At 47.4% G+C, this 20,284-nt stretch overlaps 1 protein-coding gene across 1 annotated transcript in view; it reads right to left on the bottom strand.

The window, feature by feature from the left end:
• Window positions 1–20,284, bottom strand: part of DNAJC7 (DnaJ heat shock protein family (Hsp40) member C7) — a 26,427-nt gene extending 6,143 nt beyond the window's left edge. The window contains exons 1-13 of the mRNA XM_040617138.1: window positions 20,151–20,284; window positions 10,116–10,204; window positions 9,464–9,588; window positions 9,262–9,375; window positions 8,603–8,677; window positions 6,013–6,131; window positions 5,498–5,651; window positions 4,564–4,728; window positions 3,436–3,527; window positions 2,170–2,243; window positions 1,476–1,622; window positions 1,072–1,224; window positions 473–535 (exon numbers count right to left, since the gene is read on the bottom strand). Of these exons, the coding sequence (XP_040473072.1) occupies window positions 473–535; window positions 1,072–1,224; window positions 1,476–1,622; window positions 2,170–2,243; window positions 3,436–3,527; window positions 4,564–4,728; window positions 5,498–5,651; window positions 6,013–6,131; window positions 8,603–8,677; window positions 9,262–9,375; window positions 9,464–9,588; window positions 10,116–10,204; window positions 20,151–20,233 (1,453 nt within the window). The 5' untranslated portion in view covers window positions 20,234–20,284. The remainder of the gene's footprint in view (window positions 1–472; window positions 536–1,071; window positions 1,225–1,475; window positions 1,623–2,169; window positions 2,244–3,435; window positions 3,528–4,563; window positions 4,729–5,497; window positions 5,652–6,012; window positions 6,132–8,602; window positions 8,678–9,261; window positions 9,376–9,463; window positions 9,589–10,115; window positions 10,205–20,150) is intronic.

Genomic DNA, 20,284 nt, shown 5'->3' with positions numbered 1-20,284 from the left:
GCTGAGCAACACCTTCTTCGTGGCTTCCAGGCGCCTCAAAATGTTTGCAGGCAGAGGATCTCAGGATTCAGGGTTAGGAAACCAGGAGAGAGCTGCACAGTACCCATGCACTGGATTCTGACCGAGCTTTAGCACCAGCAGCTGTATCCCAGTTACGGTCAACCATTCCTCACTCAGGTGGCAAAGCCTACGCACAATTCTACAACAGGGAACCCTTTTTTTTGTTGTTGTTGCTTTTAAAAGACAAAAGAACCAGAACTGGCCATCAGCTGGGATGCTGTGCAGACAGAAGCTTCCAAAAGCTCTTAAGATACTTTCATGTGGAAAAAAAATAAAATAATAATAATAATAATAATAAAAAATAAATCAAACAGCCTTCTCCAACAGCACATCTGCTCTGGGAAACTCTGCTGTCCCTGTCAAGCGATTTGTGTACTTACGTTTCCAAAGCTGAGAGGACACGTCCACCTACCTTCAAAACTGAAGCCACCCGGCCCACCAAAGAAGGCCTTGAAGATATTATTTGCATCGAAGTCTACAGGGAAGAAAAGGAAGCTGTGAGCTGCAGAGCCACTTACGTTTTGCACAGGTTTAGGAATCGTCACTTAACCGAGGGCCCACAAAGCATTTTAGAAATGGACAAAAAGCTACGAACAGCCTGCTGGTTGAGCAGTGCCACGCGGCAGCGGAGTACAGGGCCACTGACGAGCAGAAAACGGGTAAAATCAAGTTGTCAGAGATAATTTCATTTACAGGGGGAACTAAGAATTTTGGATAAGCAGCATTTAGGGACCCACATCTTTCTGTTATACTATTTTACACCTCCTAGGAAAGATTTCTGCCTAATGGCAGCTATTACCTACCAGCTCAGTCAAGGATAACATCCACCACAGAACCTAGCCTGTTCACAACTTCAATCTTCCAGCAAAAATCTGCCACTCAGATGCTTCCAGAGACCAGAGTCAGTTCACAGAATTATTACACACGGGAGGTTTGCGTAAGAGGAGAAGGCACTAAATGGTCTAATCTTTTTAAAGGCTGCCACGGCAGAATATCCTAAGGCACACTTACCTCCCATGTTCAATCCATCCTCTTCTAGATCCTGCCCACTGTCATAGCGGGCCTTCTTCTTGGGATCTGACAGGATGGTAAATGCTTCACCAACTTCCTTAAATTTCTTCTCCTCTTCCTTCTGTACTTCTGCGCTTGCCCCACTGTGTCGGTCTAGGGACACAAAAACAAGCAGGAAAGCACGTTACTAGTGAAAATGGAACACGCTACACCTTCCCAGCTGCTGCCACAGCATGTGGTTTAGATGTGCGGGGTCAGAACTGCTCTTTGTCCAGAAATTCCCCCTCTATTTATCTAATAAATAATTATTCCTGCCTCTGAGTGATGGTTTCACAGGGCACATGCACGCAGCAAGGGGATCAAAGCAACAACACATCCTCTAATAACGGACTGTTTGTGGATACCTGGATGATGCATTAGTGCTCTTTTCCTGTAAGCCTTCTTGATCTCATCTTCAGAGGCGTTTTTGTCAACCCCAAGGATTTTATAATAGTCTTTCCGTTTGCTCTTTTTTAGTTCCACCTGTGCGTTCTTGAGAAGTTGCTTGTGTTCTAGAAAGAAGTGCAATGCTTTAGCGTCAGGCACAACCTCCTGCTTCAAAAGAGGCTGAAGGCCAACACGTTGAGATGATCTGGGTTGAACAATTTTCAAGTGCTGCAAGTAACCAACCCACCTGGATTTACAGCCAGGCAGCTAATTAAAGCCTCACTGTCCACTTAAGGCTGTTTCCTAACGTAGGTAAACACCCCAGTGCTCTTAAACCAGTTTTTAAGACACTGAACCACAAGGACTGTTTCATTTCAGGCTACCAAACCAGCAAGATGTCAGTTAAGAATGAGAACCATAACCAGGTATTCTGAATCTAGAGCACTGCTTCAGCTAGAAGCTAAATTGCCTTCTCAGCACTGAATGCCAAGGAGAAAAACCAGATCCTGAGACAGGCATCTCAGAGCACTTCTGAGGACTTTGCAGCATCTGGGGTGAAAGGCTGCAAATCAGAGCGTATTGTGGGGGGAAAAAGCAAACGAAAGCAACACCAACAAAAAATTGCCAGTTAAGGCAAACTTACGCACACAAGAAGAATGCCAGTATGCTCACCTTTCGTTTTTTCTGTCTGATAAACCTTTTCATAGTCTCTTACAGCATCTTCATATTGTTCTGTGTCCATGTAACTGTGGAAAAAAAACACTGGTGGCCAAGGTGTACTTCACAGGAAATATCAAAACGGGGTTCAGGTACAAGCTTTCTGGACGGATATCAATTAAGGAAAAGATGTGCACCGATCTGCAGAAAAAGCAATCATCAGAGGAACCCACAGAGGGTCACTGCTAGGCTGACTGGAAGCCCAGACACCTGCTATTTGTGGGAAGTCCTGGCACAGGAACCTGTACTTCGGGCTCCAAGCGGAGCCTGCAACCTCATTTGGCAGCACAAGTTCTACTTTAACGATCTGATAATTACTTTATCCAGCCGCAGGAACTAATAGCGGCCAGCAAGGTTTCAAGGAAGCTGGTGCACAGCCGTACACGATCAACGCTGGTTAGAAGCGACAATCTTGGCACCTCAGAGGGATGTGTGCCTGTCCCTTGGCGTTTCAGCCTTACTCACATATTAACTACTTACTGTAACTTAGCAATTACTGAGGTGGAGCTTGAGAAGAACACTGACAGTTGTAAATTAAAAGGAATGCACAACAGGAAGGCTGCAGTAACAGTTTTGGTTCATCTATGAGCCAGGCTGCTTTGTCACAAACTGGGGAATAATCAGTGTCGAAGAAAGTGGCAGACAGCCCCACGGTCAGAAGAGCTTTGACTACTTCCCTGGGTGGTGCCAAGTTACAAAGGAGACGTACAGCCCCAAACTTCCTTTGTACTGCTTGTTCAGCCCCAGCGCGCTACACTGCGGTATTATCTGTGGCTGAAATACGCGTAGTCTCGGCTGATTTCTCCTTTATGGGAAGCAGGGCATCCCATTTCAAAATCTGCTTTGTTGGAAGCATGAACAGCTCTGCCAGGATAAGATCTCTTACTGCAGCAGCCCTTCTGAAAAAGCTTGAGGGGCGTTCTCTGGGACAGAATATCTTAGGTTAGTCTATAACCGTAAGTAAATTAATTTTTAGAACAAATCCTGCCTGAATACAACAATCAACAGGCAGTCCCAGATCCGTGCAGGCAGGACAGACTGCACAGAGCCTCCCCTGCCACCTCATCACCATAAGGAAAAGGAATAAATTCAGGAGCCCTTAAGACAGAACCTTTTTATTCAGTTAAACTTCAGATTTGTTATCCCTGACAATCAGTGCTGCAGGGAGGAGGTTCCTACCCACAAACCTGCTCAGCATGTCCATGATAAAGGTCTACTTACCACTGTGCTCTCCTCAAGTACGCTTTGATATACGTGTCATCCAGTTTTACTGCGTTCGTGCAGTCATCTATTGCTTCTTCGAGTTTCCTAAGCTGTAACGTCAGACAGAAGCGAAGTGAATCCCAAGCAGAGAACAAATTCTGCCAAGCAGTATTTTAATTTTAAGCAAATGAAAAGCGTAAAGAATCTTGGAAAAATCTCACTCTTGTGTGTGTCTGCATCTAGGAATTTTTTTTCAGCCCTCCCAAAAATCACAGAGCTTTTGGTCCCTAGAGAAAAATCAGAAGCTTGGCTAGCGAAACGATAGAACTACACGGTGCTTCTCTTTAAAGAAATGCACTTGGAAACAAGGCTCTTCCTGAGAATGATCTGGAAACCAAGTTATTTTGTCTTCAAACTAATTCCCAGCCCAGAAAATAGTAATTCAGATGTGGGGTTTTTTTTAAACGGCATTGTTTGTTTTCAGACACAAACAGCCACAGAAAATATTCATTACTGCTGCCTCCAGCTCATCCCATTTCCCAGGTTTTGCAAACAGCCTCTGTTTCTTGACCAAGTGGGGGTGTTGAAAAGCCTTGCTAGCAGGTGGACCAGTTGTCACCACACAGAGGCAGCTGACAAGGAAACATGCCTGGAGGAAGTGCAGGGTGGAAACTGGAAGCACTATCACGTGGCTGTTTCTCTAAAAGGCCACAGCAAACCTGGAAAAAGTGTCCAAGTGTTTTTAAATGAAGTCGTATTTTTTTAGATAAAAAAAAAAACCCAAAGACAGATGACCTACCAGAAAAATAAGCAAAGAAAAGATACCTCATTACCAGAAGGAAACAAATAAGGATGCCTTTATGCTGATTCAGTTAAGGCTAAACCACATTCCTCCTCTCCCTCCCACCCTGTGCAGCCCAAGTATTTGAGTTTTGTTTCTTCAGGAGTCAACTTCACCGGCTGTCTGGAACAGATCCAATCATTGTGCAAGTGCAAAAACCTGAACCATTGCCTACAGCGCTAGAAAGATTCAGCTGCCCCAGCAGCCAAAGAAGCCTGGGCTTTCCAGAATAACCGATGTGCAATGTATAAACTATGTGGTGAGGAACAGGATGAAAGACTACCTGCCAGGTGACCATTTCTTACCTTTGAATTAACCGTCCCTCGGTTGCAGTAGAGTTTGGCATTTGTTTTTATATTATTTGGATCTATTCCTAGGGCTTCTGTGTATAGTTCATAGGCTAGTTTGTAGTTTCCTTCTTTGAATGCTTTATTCCCATCTTCTTTCTTTGCTTTAAGTGCTTTGGCATTCTGAAAGAAAATATACCCTGGATAAGGACGCAAGGTAAATGGTTCAGGGGTACCAAGCATCTTATTTTACTGGGCAATGGTCCTCAAACCTAACCATCATCATTTGGTTGCAGGATACAAAAGTCACAGCGTTGCTACAGCAGCTGGAATGGGCTGTAAACATTTTGCCTTTCCCCGAAGACAAGCACTAAGGAACAGCCAGTGCCAGTTAAAAGCGTTCTCCAACAAACAAAGGTTGCCTAATTTTTAAGATGAGAACATGACAGTGAAATAAATGTAAGGATTTTTTTTAAAAAATATGAATGGGACATCACCTTTGGAGAGTTTATACAAGTGAACAGATTTTAAAAGTTGGTCAAAGACCTAAAACACGGAAGGTGCAACGCGAAAGGATCAGTGTTTAAATGCAAGTCAACCTGTAGGCACAAATATTAAATCTGAAAGCCAGAAGTTCTTTTAGAATAGACAGACCTAGTTTTATTGCTCCTGTATCTGATCAAGGAACAAAGAAGAATGAAAGGGAGGCAGCCTTCGAAGTATCACAAACTTCTGAGAAACTGCTTCTAGCAACTCAGTTGTACCTAAAGCAGCCACTGGTTGTCTTTGGCAAGGGCTGGACACGCTACTTGCTAGTGGAGATCTGGGGAATAATAATGTTGAGGAGAGGAGAAGGGATTGATCCAGCAGAACCAAGTTAGACATTTGGATAAAATTAAAAAAAAAAAAATCCTGGCAATTTTGCAGCCCCATCCCGAGCATCCACACTTACACGGCAGGCGAGACATGCTTTCTCGTGATCAGGAGCCATTCTGAGTGCCTGGACAAAGAACTGCACTGCCTTCTCAATACAGTCCTCATAATAAAGGCAGAGACCACGGACATACAGAGCATCAGCATTTGTTGAGTCCATTCGTAAGATGTCACTGTAATAGACACATAATAAAAAATAATGAAAATGCTTCCCTATTCCAGTTTCCTTCTGATCTCCAAAACCACTCTTCCTCCGCTGAGTTATTTACTTATTTTATCAACTCTGTGGTACAGATACGCAGAAAGCACGGGAACTGGCTCAAGCGAGACCACCGGTTATCAACAGAGTCAAAATGCAGTTTCCCTGGCAAGATTAACTTTAAAAGGGGATAAATCCATGCATTCCTCCTCTTTGCAATTTGCACTAAGGACTATTTCTTTTTTAGATTCCCTCGTTTATTTCAGGCTGTGGAAAACAAGCAACAGCCAGGACACACGACCAGTTACTCAAACTCTAGACCTTAAGACGCTCACCTTGCTACAGACTGTGCTTCTGGGTAGCGACCCAATAATGCTAAACATTCAGCCTTGAGGATTTTGAATCGGTGACAAGCAGGAGCAAACTCCAAAGCACGATCCATGCAAAACACAACCTGGTGTAAGAAAAAAAAAACACAAACGTGAGCAAAGCAAACAGCCAAAGGCCCAGTTTGAAAGGCTGCACCAGTACCACATTTTAGATTTCGTATTTGTCTTTGAACAGGAAGATAAGTGTGCAGACACCGGTTTCTTCTGCTGCTGGAGACGTATGCTAGCAAATCTTCCTCACGTACAGGTTTTTTGTTTTCCCTTTCAAAGGGCTTTATGTACAAAGGTTTGTGGCACCTGCTATGTTACCATGACACGGCACTACACAGAAGATTCAAAGGACACCTGTAGAAAGTCCATCCCTTTAACTCTTCTGAAACCGTGGGGTCTGAAGAAAGAGCCAAGAAGACAATTCTGCCCCTGTTTCCTGCATCATAAAGGCACGTGGGAAGGACAGAAATTCAATAGATTGAGACAGTTTGGACTGGACAAAACACAAAAAAGTACAGTGCAGGGACTGATCTTACATTGGTCTGACTGCAATGGGCAGGGTGATCTAATAGGTCTTTTCCATCTCTGCCTCTCTGGTGGGGACATCTGCACTAGAACAGGCTCATTGTTCCACAAAGGTTCATCTGCTTCCCCAGCCCGTGACATCACGACTGCCTGCTGTGGGAAGCACTGTGCTCCAGACTAAGAAGCCAATGGCTTCTGGGTGAGGAAGGAGCAAGAGCAGCTCTCCAGAAACAAAGATCACATTTCATGCAAGCCTCCCCAGTGAAGTGAGGCAGGAGATGTGAAGGGACAGATGCAAAAGCCCAGAACATGCAATACAGGCAGGGCAACTCCTACACATGACATTCACGTTGACCATACACCCATTTCCTCCTTATAGCCAGGTGATACAAAGCTGGAATTTACCCTTCCAAAAGCCTAAGAGTCAGTGACCCGAACAATGAGCTTAACGTGCTGGACAACCTCTTTCCTGGGCCAAATTTGGGCCTTACACGCATCCACTGAACAGAAACTGTTGCACGAGAAGTGTTTGGTGCCTTTCAGATTTCAGGCTGTTGTTTCCTGTTCTATCAGGTCAGTACCAGCTGCATCCTCTTACAGCCCTTGGGGAAAAAAGATTTGGAAACAGTAATGGAGAATGCCCCCACGCAGATCTGCATCCCTCCTTCAATGACCCTCGCTGTAATAATGGCAGGCACGCTGCCTTTTCTTTTATTATTATTATTCAAGAGTTAAGAATAATCCTGGATATGCATTCTAGGAGCCAAGCGTGATCAAAGGCTGCTGCTGACAAAATCTGTATTCAAACAGCTCGTTCGTGGTTCCACTCACCCTGCAAAGCAAACAGTAATAGAGGATATTCCGCGTGAGCCAGTCACCCTCTTCACTTGTAATTCATTGTAGCGGGTTTGCATGGCAAGGTTTTGGTAGTGAGGAGCTACAGGGGTGGCCTCTGTGAGAAGATGCCAGAAGCTTCCCCCATGTCCAATGCAGCCAATGCCAGCTGGCTCCAAGACAGACCCAGTCACTGGCCGAGGCCAAGCTAATCAGCGGTAGTGCCTCTGGGGCAGCATGTTAAGAAGGCAGAAAAAAAAAAAAAAATCTGCACCAGCAGGAGAAAGGAGTGAAACTATGTGAGAGCAACACCTTTGCAGACCCCCAGGTCAGTGCAGAAGGAGAGGCAGGAGGTGCTCCAGGCACCCGAGCAGAGATTCCCCTGCAGCCTGCGGTGAAGACCATGGTGAGGCAGGCTGTCCCCCTCAGCCCACGGAGGTCCACAGCGGAGCAGGTCTCCACCTGCAGCACGTGGAGGACACTCCATGTCAGAGCAGGCAGATGCCCAAAGGAGGCTGTGACCCTGTGGGAAGCCCACACTGAAGCAGGTTTGCTGGCAGGACTTGTGGACCCACGGAGAGAGGAGCCCATGCCAAAACCAGGTTTCCTTGTGAGGCTTGTGACCCCACGGGGGACCCACGCTGGAGCAGATCGTGAAGGACTGCAGCCTGTGGGAAAGACTCACATTGGAAAAGTTCATGGAAGATGGTCCCCTGTGGGAGGGACCCCACGCTGGAGCAGGAGAAGAGTGCGAGCAGGAAGGAGTGGCAGAAACAACGTGTGAAGAACTGACTGTAACCCCCATTCCCTGCTCCTCTGTGCCGCTCAGGGGGAGGAGGTAAAAAACCCAAAAAAATCAGGAATTAAGTTAAGCCCAGATAGAAGGCAAGGGTGTGGGGTGTGGGGAAGGGGTTTATTTTTTGTATTTGACTGGTAATAAATTAAACTAATTTCCCCAAGTCGAGCCTGTTTTGCCAGTGATGGTAACTGCCGAGTGATGTCCCTGCCCTTATCCCAACCCACGAGCCTTTTATATATTATTATTTAAATTGTATTTATTGTTCTGCCCTTATCCCAACCCACGAGGCATTATATTTCCTCTCCCCTGTCCGGTTGAGGAAAGGAGTTATAGAGTGGCTTTGGTAGGCACCTGGCATTCAACCAGGGTCAAACAACCACACCTTACCTTCCTGAAATCCCGTTTCTCAAAATCTACTTCAGCTATTTTTTCGTACTCAAGCACAGTACTGGCGTTCTTCAGCTGAAAGACAGGAGAACACAGCAAGCGTTGCAGGACAGTCACTGCTCTGAAACACCATCAAACAGCCAATTTAATTTAAGCAGCTAAACCCTAAAGCGTCAGAGCAAAAGCAATTGCAGACCGTGGAACAATAACGCAGATTACACGAATATTATTGCCAGCATTAAAATCAGTTTGAAATCAAGTGACCTAACTGGTAGCCCAGGGAAACGCACCCCCTGTGAATGAGGTACAGAAACGGCAGCAGCCTTCCACATACTGTGTCACTCATTCCCCTGCTCCCTTACCAGCACATACCATTTCTCATCTGGGGCATCGGGTGAAAGACCAGTTTAGCCTTCAGGCTTTTCTGCTAAGAAGGGACAACCACACACAAAAGTAACTGTGCAACCTGGCTGTCTACTGAAACAGGGAGACTTTGACAGGATCTCGTTCTTCTCACTCCCTCACAGCATGCTAACAGTCGTTACTCGTGATGACTATGATTCCACCTTGCAAATTTGAAGAGAAAGGCTCACCAGTCCAACCCGTTCCCTTTGACAGCCCTATCTACTGGGAATATTTCAATTTTGAGAACCTCTCACCTCTTGCTGTGCCTGGGTATTCTTATGATCCAGCTCTAAAACTCGTTGAAAGCAGCGACTGGCAGCCATGGCATTCCCTAGGGAAAGATGGCACTTCCCTTCCCGGAGATGGCCCTGAGGAGACGGTTAAAAGGGAGTTGCAAGAGCTGCAATAGGTAGAGACAAGGGTACCGAGCCGTGAAGTATGAAGTTTTCCACGTACCCTTACAAAGCTGTCGTCCAATCTGACAGACTGCTGAGCGTCTCCCAGTGCTTCTCGGAATCTCCCCAGCATCATGAGCGTGGCAGCTCTGTTACCATAATAACTGGCATTATTAGGACAGGTGTCTGGAGAAGATACAAGAGCACTCACTGTTAGTGCAATGCAAGCAGCTACACAACTTGTAGAACATACTGAAAAGCTGTGGTTGGGGAGGAATGTGAGTTTTTCATCCAATTTTATAACGTCACCCAAGCGGATTAAGACTATGCAAGATGGTCAAGCGGCTGATTTGAAGAGCAAGTCATAAAACTATTGCTCCTCACACTACGTGCAGGAATAAACACGTATAGAACAAAACTTTACGGTGTTCAGCCTGGCAGCACTGCCGACCCTGCGTGAGAGGGAAAGCTGGATCGGTTTCGTGTTAAGAATACCTTGGCTGGAGGAGAAACAAAGAACTGCTGCAATCACCCACATTGGTACTGACTTGCATTCTCTATCCGCTGAAATTTCGCAAGGTAATTAAAGCAAGCAAAAGGTTTTCACCCAGCACGTGCTGTTAGAAACCCTTCTGGTGTATTTTAAATCAATAACCAGCTTTGATTTGTAGACATGGTATTCAGCAAAGACTAATATTACCAACTGTTCTCACCTATGGCTTTTGTGTAGTAGTTGTATGCTTCGTTGTAATCTTTCTTGGCATAGTATGCGTTTCCTTGTTCCTTGAATGATTCTGCTTCTCTGAAAGGAAGCAAAACACCACATTTTTAGAGGAACTGAGCACCAGAACAGGTTCTGACCATGACTGAGCACCTCAACAACCTTAATATAACTCTTCAGTGCTCCACAATGCTTGTAGAGGGTTGTTGTGAGATTTCCTCTGTACACACTGTGCATGAGAACACAGCACACCTCACGTCCTGCTGGCTTCTCAGATACTTCACCACTTTACCAGGGCCATGAGCAGCGATACTCGGGATATTACCAAGCCAAACGTTAGAGGAACGCAACGGCAGACTAAAGCCACCTTTGAGCACCCTCCCTTCAGCCTCAGTACACCGGCTTCGTGGAGTCCACCAAAACTCCTTCGTACAGGGTTAATCAAACCAGCCTGCTCCTGTGAGGTGCTGTATAACCTCAGGAGTCACTGAAGTCAAGAAACACTGTTGTCTGTCTTTCAGAAGTAGTCCTACATACTTAAGAAACAGGGCCAAGAACAATTTCTACAGTCAAAAGACAGCTAAATCAGAGAGAAATAAAGGTGCAAGCAGAAGCTTGGCACTGCCTTGGCAACAGGTCCAAAAATAGTCCTTGCACTCAAGAGCAAGCATTTGCAGAGACAGTTTAGGCCATTTAAAAACACACAACATATGGTTTAAAGCAGCATCCCTTAAACTCTTGAAAGCAAAGTTTCCCCTGAAGGGAATTAAATCCTTCTCCTCCCATCTACCTTCACTATTTCAGATAAGCAGTCCAAGAGGGAACTTGTACGATGCTGCTAAAGTTTAATTCAGCTTCACTGAATTAAATTCAGTGATTTAATTCACATGCTTCCCCTCCAGGACTGTTTAACACTTAAAAACTACGAGGCCAACTCAAAAGAAGCAACACTCCACTATAAAACAAAGCCATCAAGACTTGCATCGTGCTTTTGGGACTTCACTGCTGTAGCCAGAGACAGACACTGTTTGTCCACTTTCCAAAGCACTTGCACAACCAGAACTCTGGCCCCAGACAAAGACAAATTCTAACCATCAGAACAAAGACCATCTCAGACTCCATCCTTCATGTGCCACCAGGGATGCGGGCAGCACACCTACGAGCCCCAGCCACCCTGTCCTTCAACAACCAGCAGTCTCCTGCGAGAGCGGTCCAGCCACGGGGAAACAACTGTAGCACGAGCAGTACCGTCGAAGTGGATTATTCCAGGTCACCCTCCTCCTCTCGGATGACTACCAACTGATCCCAACGCAGCCTTTGCTGAAGCAGTAACACAGAAGCCAAGGAAGCTAATACAGTCGGGTGATCCCCACCCCGAGCCTGCCAAGGCAGCGCTGCACTTGCAGGCTCAAACACGGGTCACTTCCAGGCTGTGCTGAAATGTTGGGCTTCAGCATTTTCTTGAAAGAAGGGTCCAGAAGCAAAGGCATCTCTTTGTACCACTTGCCACGGGAAAGCTATTTACAGGGAAATCCAAGATAAACAAAAGCAAACCAGCTCAGAGAACACAGGACTAGAGAGTGAAGAGTCACAGGACTTTTTACACACAAATACCTCCATCCAACATCCAGCACGAGCTGTTCAATCGCTCTCGGGGCTGAGCAGCTTTGTTTCTGTATCTAGCAACACTACTGCAACAGGCAAAAGGCCCGCGTCAGAGCCAGTCTTCAGTCTACCACGTACTAAAAACACAGAGATAATCTTCACCTTTAAAAATTTAGGCTCACCTATCACAGAAAGCATAACGCAAGCGGTTCAGTTCTGTATTTCGTTACACCTTTACAAAACTCTCAAAAATTAGACGCAGCTTTGGGCACGTTACAGAACTGTGTTTTGCCCAGATGAAGCCAAGACTTTTTGCCTTTCACAAATCACATTCTTAATAAACCTAACAGGAAAGAAGCTGACTCTCTTCACTGAAGGCTGTAACTACAATGCATTTGAAGCGTGGAAAAGGTGCTCTTACTATAGAGGACGTACTGTTAGAACGCGCCGTAGTGAGAAGCCTCTTTCGGTATGTAAAATAAAAAGCAAAGGGAAGACTGTGACTAGTCCTGGATTTTAGTAAGTTGCCAAATCCAAAACGTGAGGGCGCAGAGCAGGCTTGGTAAGAGCCAAGCACCATTTCGCACTTTTATTTCAGAAGTACCTAGAGACCAGATCCTTGTGCAAGAAACTCATCTAGTGGAAGCTGCCAACCCAGGACGGAGTGAAGTCAAGCCGCAGTGTCCTCGCCAAGGTGGGGGGCACTGCCAGCGCCCCCGGCACTCCTAGGGCACATCTCGGCAAAGGCAGCGCAGGAGCCGAAGCAGGGAGGAGGGACCCCACCAGTGAAGGAGAGCAATGTTCAGCTAGCCTACTACAGAAAGAACAAAGGCAATTGTGTTGAAACAAGTTCACATGTTTTTAACCTCATTCAGGCTTGCCATTGGCCATTCCCACACAACTGCCTCATGCAAAGGGTTGTTTTCACTGAACCATCACAGTTTTGCCAGCTGGCAAAACAATAGACACAGGGAGCTGCCCCGCCGAGGGCCCGCAGGCCACAGCTGAAGTGTGGGCTCTTCACTTTCAGTTTTAACTTTTGCTGTCAGCTACACCGCGGCAACGGACCAGGCGCACCCCTGCTGAAGTCAAACCACCACGCTGCAGTTATTCTGTTTGAAACAAGGTGAACCACCAACAGTGTGGTAAAGAAAGGGGTTAGCACATGCACCCCACTGCCTCGCAAGGGTCTTGTGCCGGCTCCAGTTCATCCCCGCTGCACCTGCTCCCGTTCCAGCAAATGATGAACTCACCCATCTGAGCTGGGAAAGTGCCGTACCTCCTCCACCCCAGCCTTCCCAGCATCGCGCCCGAGGCAGGTGCTTCTCCCGCAGCCTTCCTCTTCCTCAGAAGGCAGCACGCTGCCAGACCCTGAGCAGCGGTACAGCACCCTTCCGTGCTCCTCCTCTGTGAGGACCACAAGATCTAGTGATGATTACGTGCCTGTTGGATGGATCTGTATCACAAGCGGCAGGACTCGCGCTTTGCACGATTAAAAATGTGTCCAAACAAAACCACTTTTTTTTTTTTTTTTGGAGTAATACAGATCAAATGTTCAAAATACTGCGGAAAAACTAAATCAGCAATTCTGCACTTCCGAAACCTTGGCAATAAGTAGTTTAACCAAAACTTTATTCTGGTTGTTTCTACAATCAGAAATGGAAAAGAAAATCACAAATGCTTTTAAAGTTCCTTCCCTCGGAAGCTCTCTGTTGTTCAGTCTAAAGACAGGGGTGCACAGCATTAACAGCAGAACTTCTCTGAGCCACCACAGTAACTTCCTTAGCGTACCGGTCCCTGAGTCACAAGACTTTTAGCAATTTTACCTGTCATGCTATGAGGAAGCATTGTCTAACAGATACAGCTAAAGGGCTGGCTGCCAGAGCACCCTGTCTGCCAACAAACTGCTGGGAAGAGCTGGGAAAATGGGAGAAGGAAAACAAATCCATGGCAAAACCAACTTTCACAAAGCACCAGTATTCTGAGCTGCTAGAGAAAACACAAACACACGAGAATTACTGTTTTCTACTCTTTTTTTTTTATTTATTGATCTATTTTCTTTTTAGGCATTTACCACGGATTGATATATCAACAAGTCACATCGCTTCAGATAACACTAGCGGAAAGGAAGCACACCGGTGTTTCTATTGGTCATGGGGCTTAAAGCTCAATGATGGGGGAAAAAAAAAAAAAAAAAGACTGTGAAATAAAAAGCAAATTGCCTCCAAGCACAAAGGCAAAGCCAGTTGCTGGAAACGCAAGGCTTGTGGTCTGCGATCGTAGACACAGAACAGAAGCATCTCTCCCCAGTTGCGCTCCACTGACATAGAAAGCACACAGAGAAAACAGTTCTTGTTTACCACGGTCTCTGGCTATAACAAGAAAAAAAATGCAGATCTCCTGATATCACTGGTAATTGTTTCGCTCCAAACAGATGCTGCAGCCTGAATGAGATCATTCTGCATCTCGCACTGATGTAGGCTGCATTCCCCACTTGCTACTTTTGAAACTGAAGAAGAATCATGCTTTGCTAAAAATACGACCCAGGCTGAATGGATTGCTTTGTGATGGGAGGTTAGTGTCTTCTCAGGGCCTCTCCACGCTGGGTGCAGAAGACAAGGAAGAGTTGCACCAAGGATCTCGGGAAGAAGTTTGTCTTTCATTGCTGGAGTGTACCACTGGCTCACAAGGAGGGAACTGTTTGGAGTAACTCCCTGCTTGTGAGCTAGTAAATTCTTTTTTCTTCTTTAATAACATGGCTCGGGACCCCTCCTAACTCTTCAAGTGCTCCGGTCCCTGTCAGCCCAGAGGACCTGCCACCGAGACAGGCAGCAGCCATGTGTTCTGATGGGCTCCTCGCAGAGCTGGAGGCTGGGAGGCCGCAGCGCGAGGAACTTGCTGCCTGCCTGGTGGGAGAAGGAACCATCACAAGGCTCCTTCTATTCCCTGTGCCCTGCTGAAAGCTCAGCCCCTGCTCGTTCCCAGAACAGAAGAGCTATGAGAAGCAGCCATCCCGCGCACCACTGACACAATCCCACGTTTGCCTAACAACTTCTGCCGCCTCCTCGGAGCTTCCACACGCTGCCCCCGCCTGAGCGCCGATCGTGGCTTCCACCCCTCCTACTCCAGCTCCCAACGAGACACTTGCAGACCCACCTCACAACACACACCTCGTTTTCTAAGCTGACAGAAACTCTGGGCATCTGTACAAACAGCACCTCTTGGGTCTAGACGTGGCGGCACAGACCCTGTGTGCTCAGGTACATGCTCAAAGCAACACTCCCCAGCTAGAGAAATTAGCACGTAAGCAGGTGGTAGACTTGCTCCCTCTCTGCTCTCCTGACCCTCACTCCTACTTCATTTCCTGCCTCCATTACGAAACAGTGACAAAAACCCTAAAATATCTAGGATTTAAAGGCTGCTCCAAAATCCTGTCCTGGCCAAGCCATCTTTTTTGGCATGCTCTGACAAAAGAAACACACCTGCCTTTCCCAAGCAATTCTTGCAGAGACCTTTTCTTTAACAGGATACGGTGCCTTTATCCAGCATTTTTTTTTTTTTTTGGTTGAAATCCAGTCTAGATTCTCAGCTGTCAGATGTTACTCAGCTGTTGGGGTAAAATAAGTTTGGTGATCTCAATACATTTTACAGTGGGCAGATGTCTAGAGCTTAAAATTAGCTGTCATATTTGCCACTGGCCATACGATACTCCCCCCTCCCTTCTTTCAGGACTCAGAAGAGAAGCCAAACACTACATGGGTCACAGAGATGTACAGGGTATACCTCCCCGTACGCTTTAGAGACCCTTCCTCCAGGTTAGGTTTTACACCCTGAGTGAGGATTCGGAGCAAGAGGAATCTCTCTCTCGCGCTCTCTCATCTCCCATCAGCAGCGTTGACAGTTTCTGTCTCTGGTACAGAAAACACCACAAAATCATACGGAACATACACAGTGCTCACCCTCTGCAGCTAGGCAGCATCGTGCTGACCCTGTTGCAGCAGAGATCACACCGAACACGGAGCAGGGCACCACGCAACACATTTCTCTGCACATCAGCACCCCCCACCGAACAAGGACTGGGTTTACTACTAGCTGCCATACAGAGATGAAAATGAATGACATTTACTCACAGCATGCCCCAAAGCAGGGCAATCTCCAGTCCGTACATGCAAATATCTGTACATGCAAAGACTCAGCAGCTGAAACATAAAAGCAAAGTCTCTCACAAGAGCAGAAACAGATTAACTGGCATTTAATCCAGAAGGCGCACAAACCCCCCCCCCCCAAGCTATCCTCTACACACACCCCAGAACATTCCCAAGACCAAAAGCTGCAAGAACCAAAACACGCCACAAGAAACCAAAGAAATGAACCAAATCTCTCCCTGCAGCTGTAAGTGAAAACAGCCGGACGAGCCCCGAACTTTAATTGCGCAGTTATGCAACGCACCTCGCTTGCAGAGCTCAGTATTAACCTAGCTCATAGCAATGGTCTGAGCATTTCTGGCAGGGTCACATCATACCTGTCATGAAAACCCACGGAAAGGTCTAGAATCAGCTCAAGATTGCTTTTTTCCCCACAGAGGCCTAAATGAAGGAAACCAGCCAGCTGTAAGGATTACATGGTGAAACAACTGCTTCTACAACATGATTCACCCTAAAAAAACATGTCTCATGTTAAAGAAAAAGGCTGGGGTTGTAGGTACTGACCACCTTTTCATACTGTAAAAAGCAACTACCTAATTCAGAGCATTCGAACGCTCTGCAAATTTATGGGAGAGTAAACAACTATGCGAGCAGCTTCTGCTGCTCCTTGTGTTATCATAAGATCATAAAGTAATTACAGATTAGTAAACCAGGCTGGATTTACAGCCTGGGAAACTCAAGCGCCTGTTTACAAGCAGAACAGGAATAGTGGAACCTTCTTCAGGCTATCCCGTAGCGATGTGCACCCACCAGCGAGAGCTAACTTCACCCCCCCCTCCTGCCAGCACGCCCTGAGAAAGCAGGCAAGTAGTGACATTTATTCACGAGGAGCCTGACCAAGATGCAACTCATTTCATGCAAAATACCAGTGGAAAGCCTCTTGCTACTCACCAGCACCTGACAACCTCCAGGCAACATCTGTCATGCTAATTAGTGACCCAAAGTCAGGCGAGGTCTGCAACCTTGACTTCTGCACAATTTACTTTGTGCGGCAAATTTCACATTCATCGCTTTACTAAGGTGAGCTGCGATTTCCTACTGAGGCATCAACACAGCTGAAGTCTGCAGCGAAAGCACTGTAAAAACAACAGCCTGGGCACACCATTTCATAATGGTATTTTCTGAACGATTTTGGATACTTCTTTTTAAGAGGTTTCTGCACCCTCCAGTGCTGAAGAACACGGATAAAGATCCAGCCCCAGGCATGCACATCAGACAGAACCCAGAGCTGCCAGGAAGATGACAAGGAAATTTTCCCTGGCAAAACTCCAGTGACCCCAAGCTTGCAGACCAGCTGGGTAAAGGGAAAAACTCTCTCCATGGGTTAGAAACCTTTAAAATTAATTAAAAAAAAAAAAAAAAAGTGGGACCTTTTGGGGGTGGACCAGCCGCTGTTCATCAGCTGCTCCCCAGCAGAGGAGCCGGCACTAACAGCACCGCTACCCAGAAGATAAAATTAACACAATTACATCAACCCTTTTCCATAAGGGCCCCCACAATTTATGCTGCAGCAGACAATAATTATCCTGTGACCACACTCTATTCCTGTGCCTTAAACAACCTGTGAGTGAGCCATTTGGCATGCTTTCAGCTGTTTCGGTGCATTAGTTACAATCACTCTGAAATACAGAACCCCGCTTTTGCTATTTTCCTGATTTTTTACTAGGCCACAGAGAACAGAATCACGCATTTACACAAAGGTGAGTCCTTAAGCAAACTATCTGCATCTTGTCATACTGTAGTTCCTAAACAGAAGTACAGAACATGGTCAAACCCTTGATGCTGACTTACAGCAATGAATCAGAAAAGGTTTTCACTTATTTTTTTTCTGTTTTTAAAAGAAGCTAGCACAGACACATCATAAAGGCTGTACTAAATAGGATTCAGGTGTATGCCTGTGCACGCCCATTAATGTGGAATGCCTGCATAGCCCTTGTAAGGGGTTTTACAAACATTACACACCTAATTAAGCCTCCAACTACTCTCCCTAATACAGCGACTATCACTCTTAATTTACATTAGATCCCCTGAGCCACAGAAGTTAAGCAACTGATGTAAGCAAGGAAGGGCCAAAGTAGAGAAGAGATTAATGCACAGGACCCCTGGAAAATCTACCCCAGCTGGCAGAAAGGCACGTGTGTGTAAGGCCTACACTTTCTGAGCATCCAAAAAAAAAAATAACTGGAAGTAGAATCATAGCGTTGTTTAGAGCATCTCCTACCCACACATTTCTTTTACCAAGGTAAAGGAGCAATATTTCCAACAACAACAAAAAAAAGGAAACCCTGTGAAAGCACCTAACAAAAGCACTGCATGGTAATAGTCACAGAGTACAGCACCGGCCTTAAGACACCAAGAAAAAACTCAGATGTCCGAGACTGCCTCTGTTGTTAGAGCTGAACCTTCCCCTCGGTGGGGCAAGGACCGAATGCTGCCCACAAATTACTCTTTTCCTGCACCTGCTCAGCCTTTCCCAAGATCATCCTATTCATGACTGGTTTGCTGCGCCCATCGCTTCTGCAATGAAACTTGGGAAGGAGGAAGGCACGGGAAGATGACAGAGGTCACTACCAGGAGATGACTGCGCCGTCAGCATGGTTTTTACATTTGGGTATTTTTAACATTTCAAACACCACATTTAACTAGCCCAGGGGAAGCCATGAGTTACCCATAAAGAGGGCTTTCCCAACTTCAGAGGCCACGCAATTTGGAGGTAGCCTACGTACAACATCCAGGTGCCTCCTCAGCAACACTTAATTTAACTCTTTAGAATGACATCACCAGGAAGCCAGCTCCTTCCCAGCACGCCTCCTCAAGCCTTCAATTTCTAACAGTAAACAAGCATCACAACACACCTCAGGCCATCAATATTCTTTTGAAAATGCTATTCCTCAGAGGCCGCTTTCGGTTTTGTTGTCTCCTTTTAATTCCATCCGCTGAATAATTTTCTAGAGCAATTGCCTCACCCTCTACAGAAATAGTTCTCTCCTCCCCAGTTCCCCAGGAGATAACCAACTGCCAGCGTTGGATGCTGCAGAACCAGTGGAGTTTCCTAGACATCGGACCTTCCCATCTCACCGCCTGCAGAGACTGCAACACTCAGCTGCTACTGGGAACCAGCTCACGTGCTCTTGAGAAGAAAACATGCAAGAAAGGTTGGGATTCCCACCACCCCCAGCCTCAGATGACACCGTCTGCTCCCCTGGGCAAGGTGCACCAGATCGCTTTAGAAATAAACCAGTTCCTGGAGGCTGAAGCAGCTCTTTAATTACACTAACATTTTCAGAGCAGGACTCTGCCCAAACATTCACCTGCAAGTGATATTTTCCCCGTTATTCACAGCATGTCAGGACAGAGTGAAAATTGCTACGTGTAGGTTTCAAACGGTACCAGGGACAAGAGAACTGGGTATGATGAGGCAGCAAAGAGCACTCATATCTAGGAGTTAGAAGCTTCACCTTCTACACCAGTTTAATCCTTTCCTCCTCGTCCTCAGCGATGGGAAAAAGCTCTCTTCAACCACCAGCTCGTGTGGCCTCGAGACAGAAATAACGTTAATTATATTTCTAGGACACTCAAGCTCCACTTGACTGAAGACAGCCCGACTCCACTACAGGGTGTATGTTCTAATCCTGGTACACACAGAGGCCATGAGATCTCACATGGGAACGTGCAGCCAAGACATCCCAAAATAAGCGTCGCCAAGCAGCACGCACAGCCCCGCCGCGCGTGTGGCATGTCACAGCGCCGGGTGGGCCCGAGCCGCCGAGCCCCGGTGGGAGCAGCCCCCGGTGGGAGCAGCCCCGGCTTCCCCGCGGGACGAGGCTGGGCTGGGAGAAAGGCCTTTGCCCTCAGGGCCCGCCCCGCGCAGGGCCTTGCCGCAGCCCGCCGGGAGCGCACCCTGCCCGGCGCCCCGCACCCCGGGGCGCCCCCCAGCCCCGCTGCTGGCAGCCCGGGACAGCCGGGACGGAGGGGCCGGGGGAACCCTACCCGGTCCGGCCAAGCACCCGCGGCTCCCCCGCCCCGAGGCCCCGGGCCCCGCCGCCCCGGCCCCTTCCCGCTCCCCGCGGCCCAGGGCCGCCCCCGGCTGCCCCGGCCTCACCCGCCCGCCGGGCCCCGGCCCAGGGAGCCAGCCCCCGGCCCCGCCTGCCTGCGGGGACCCGGCCGCTCCCTCCTCCGCCCGGCGGGACGAGGCCGGCCCGCGGCAGCCGCTCTACCTCCGCGTCTCCTCCTCGTTCTCCAGCTCGCCGGGTCCATCGGGCGCCGCCATGACCACATCGCATTCAGCCGCCGCCGCCATCTTACCGCCGGGCCGGGCTGGGGACAGGCGGCGGGGCGGGGGCGGGCGCGG

Source organism: Falco naumanni, chromosome 18 (assembly GCF_017639655.2).
Source record: "Falco naumanni isolate bFalNau1 chromosome 18, bFalNau1.pat, whole genome shotgun sequence".
NCBI classification, from domain to species: Eukaryota; Metazoa; Chordata; class Aves; order Falconiformes; family Falconidae; genus Falco; species Falco naumanni.
Note: the sequence above shows the minus strand (reverse complement) of the source record. Positions and strands in the feature narration are given on the sequence as shown.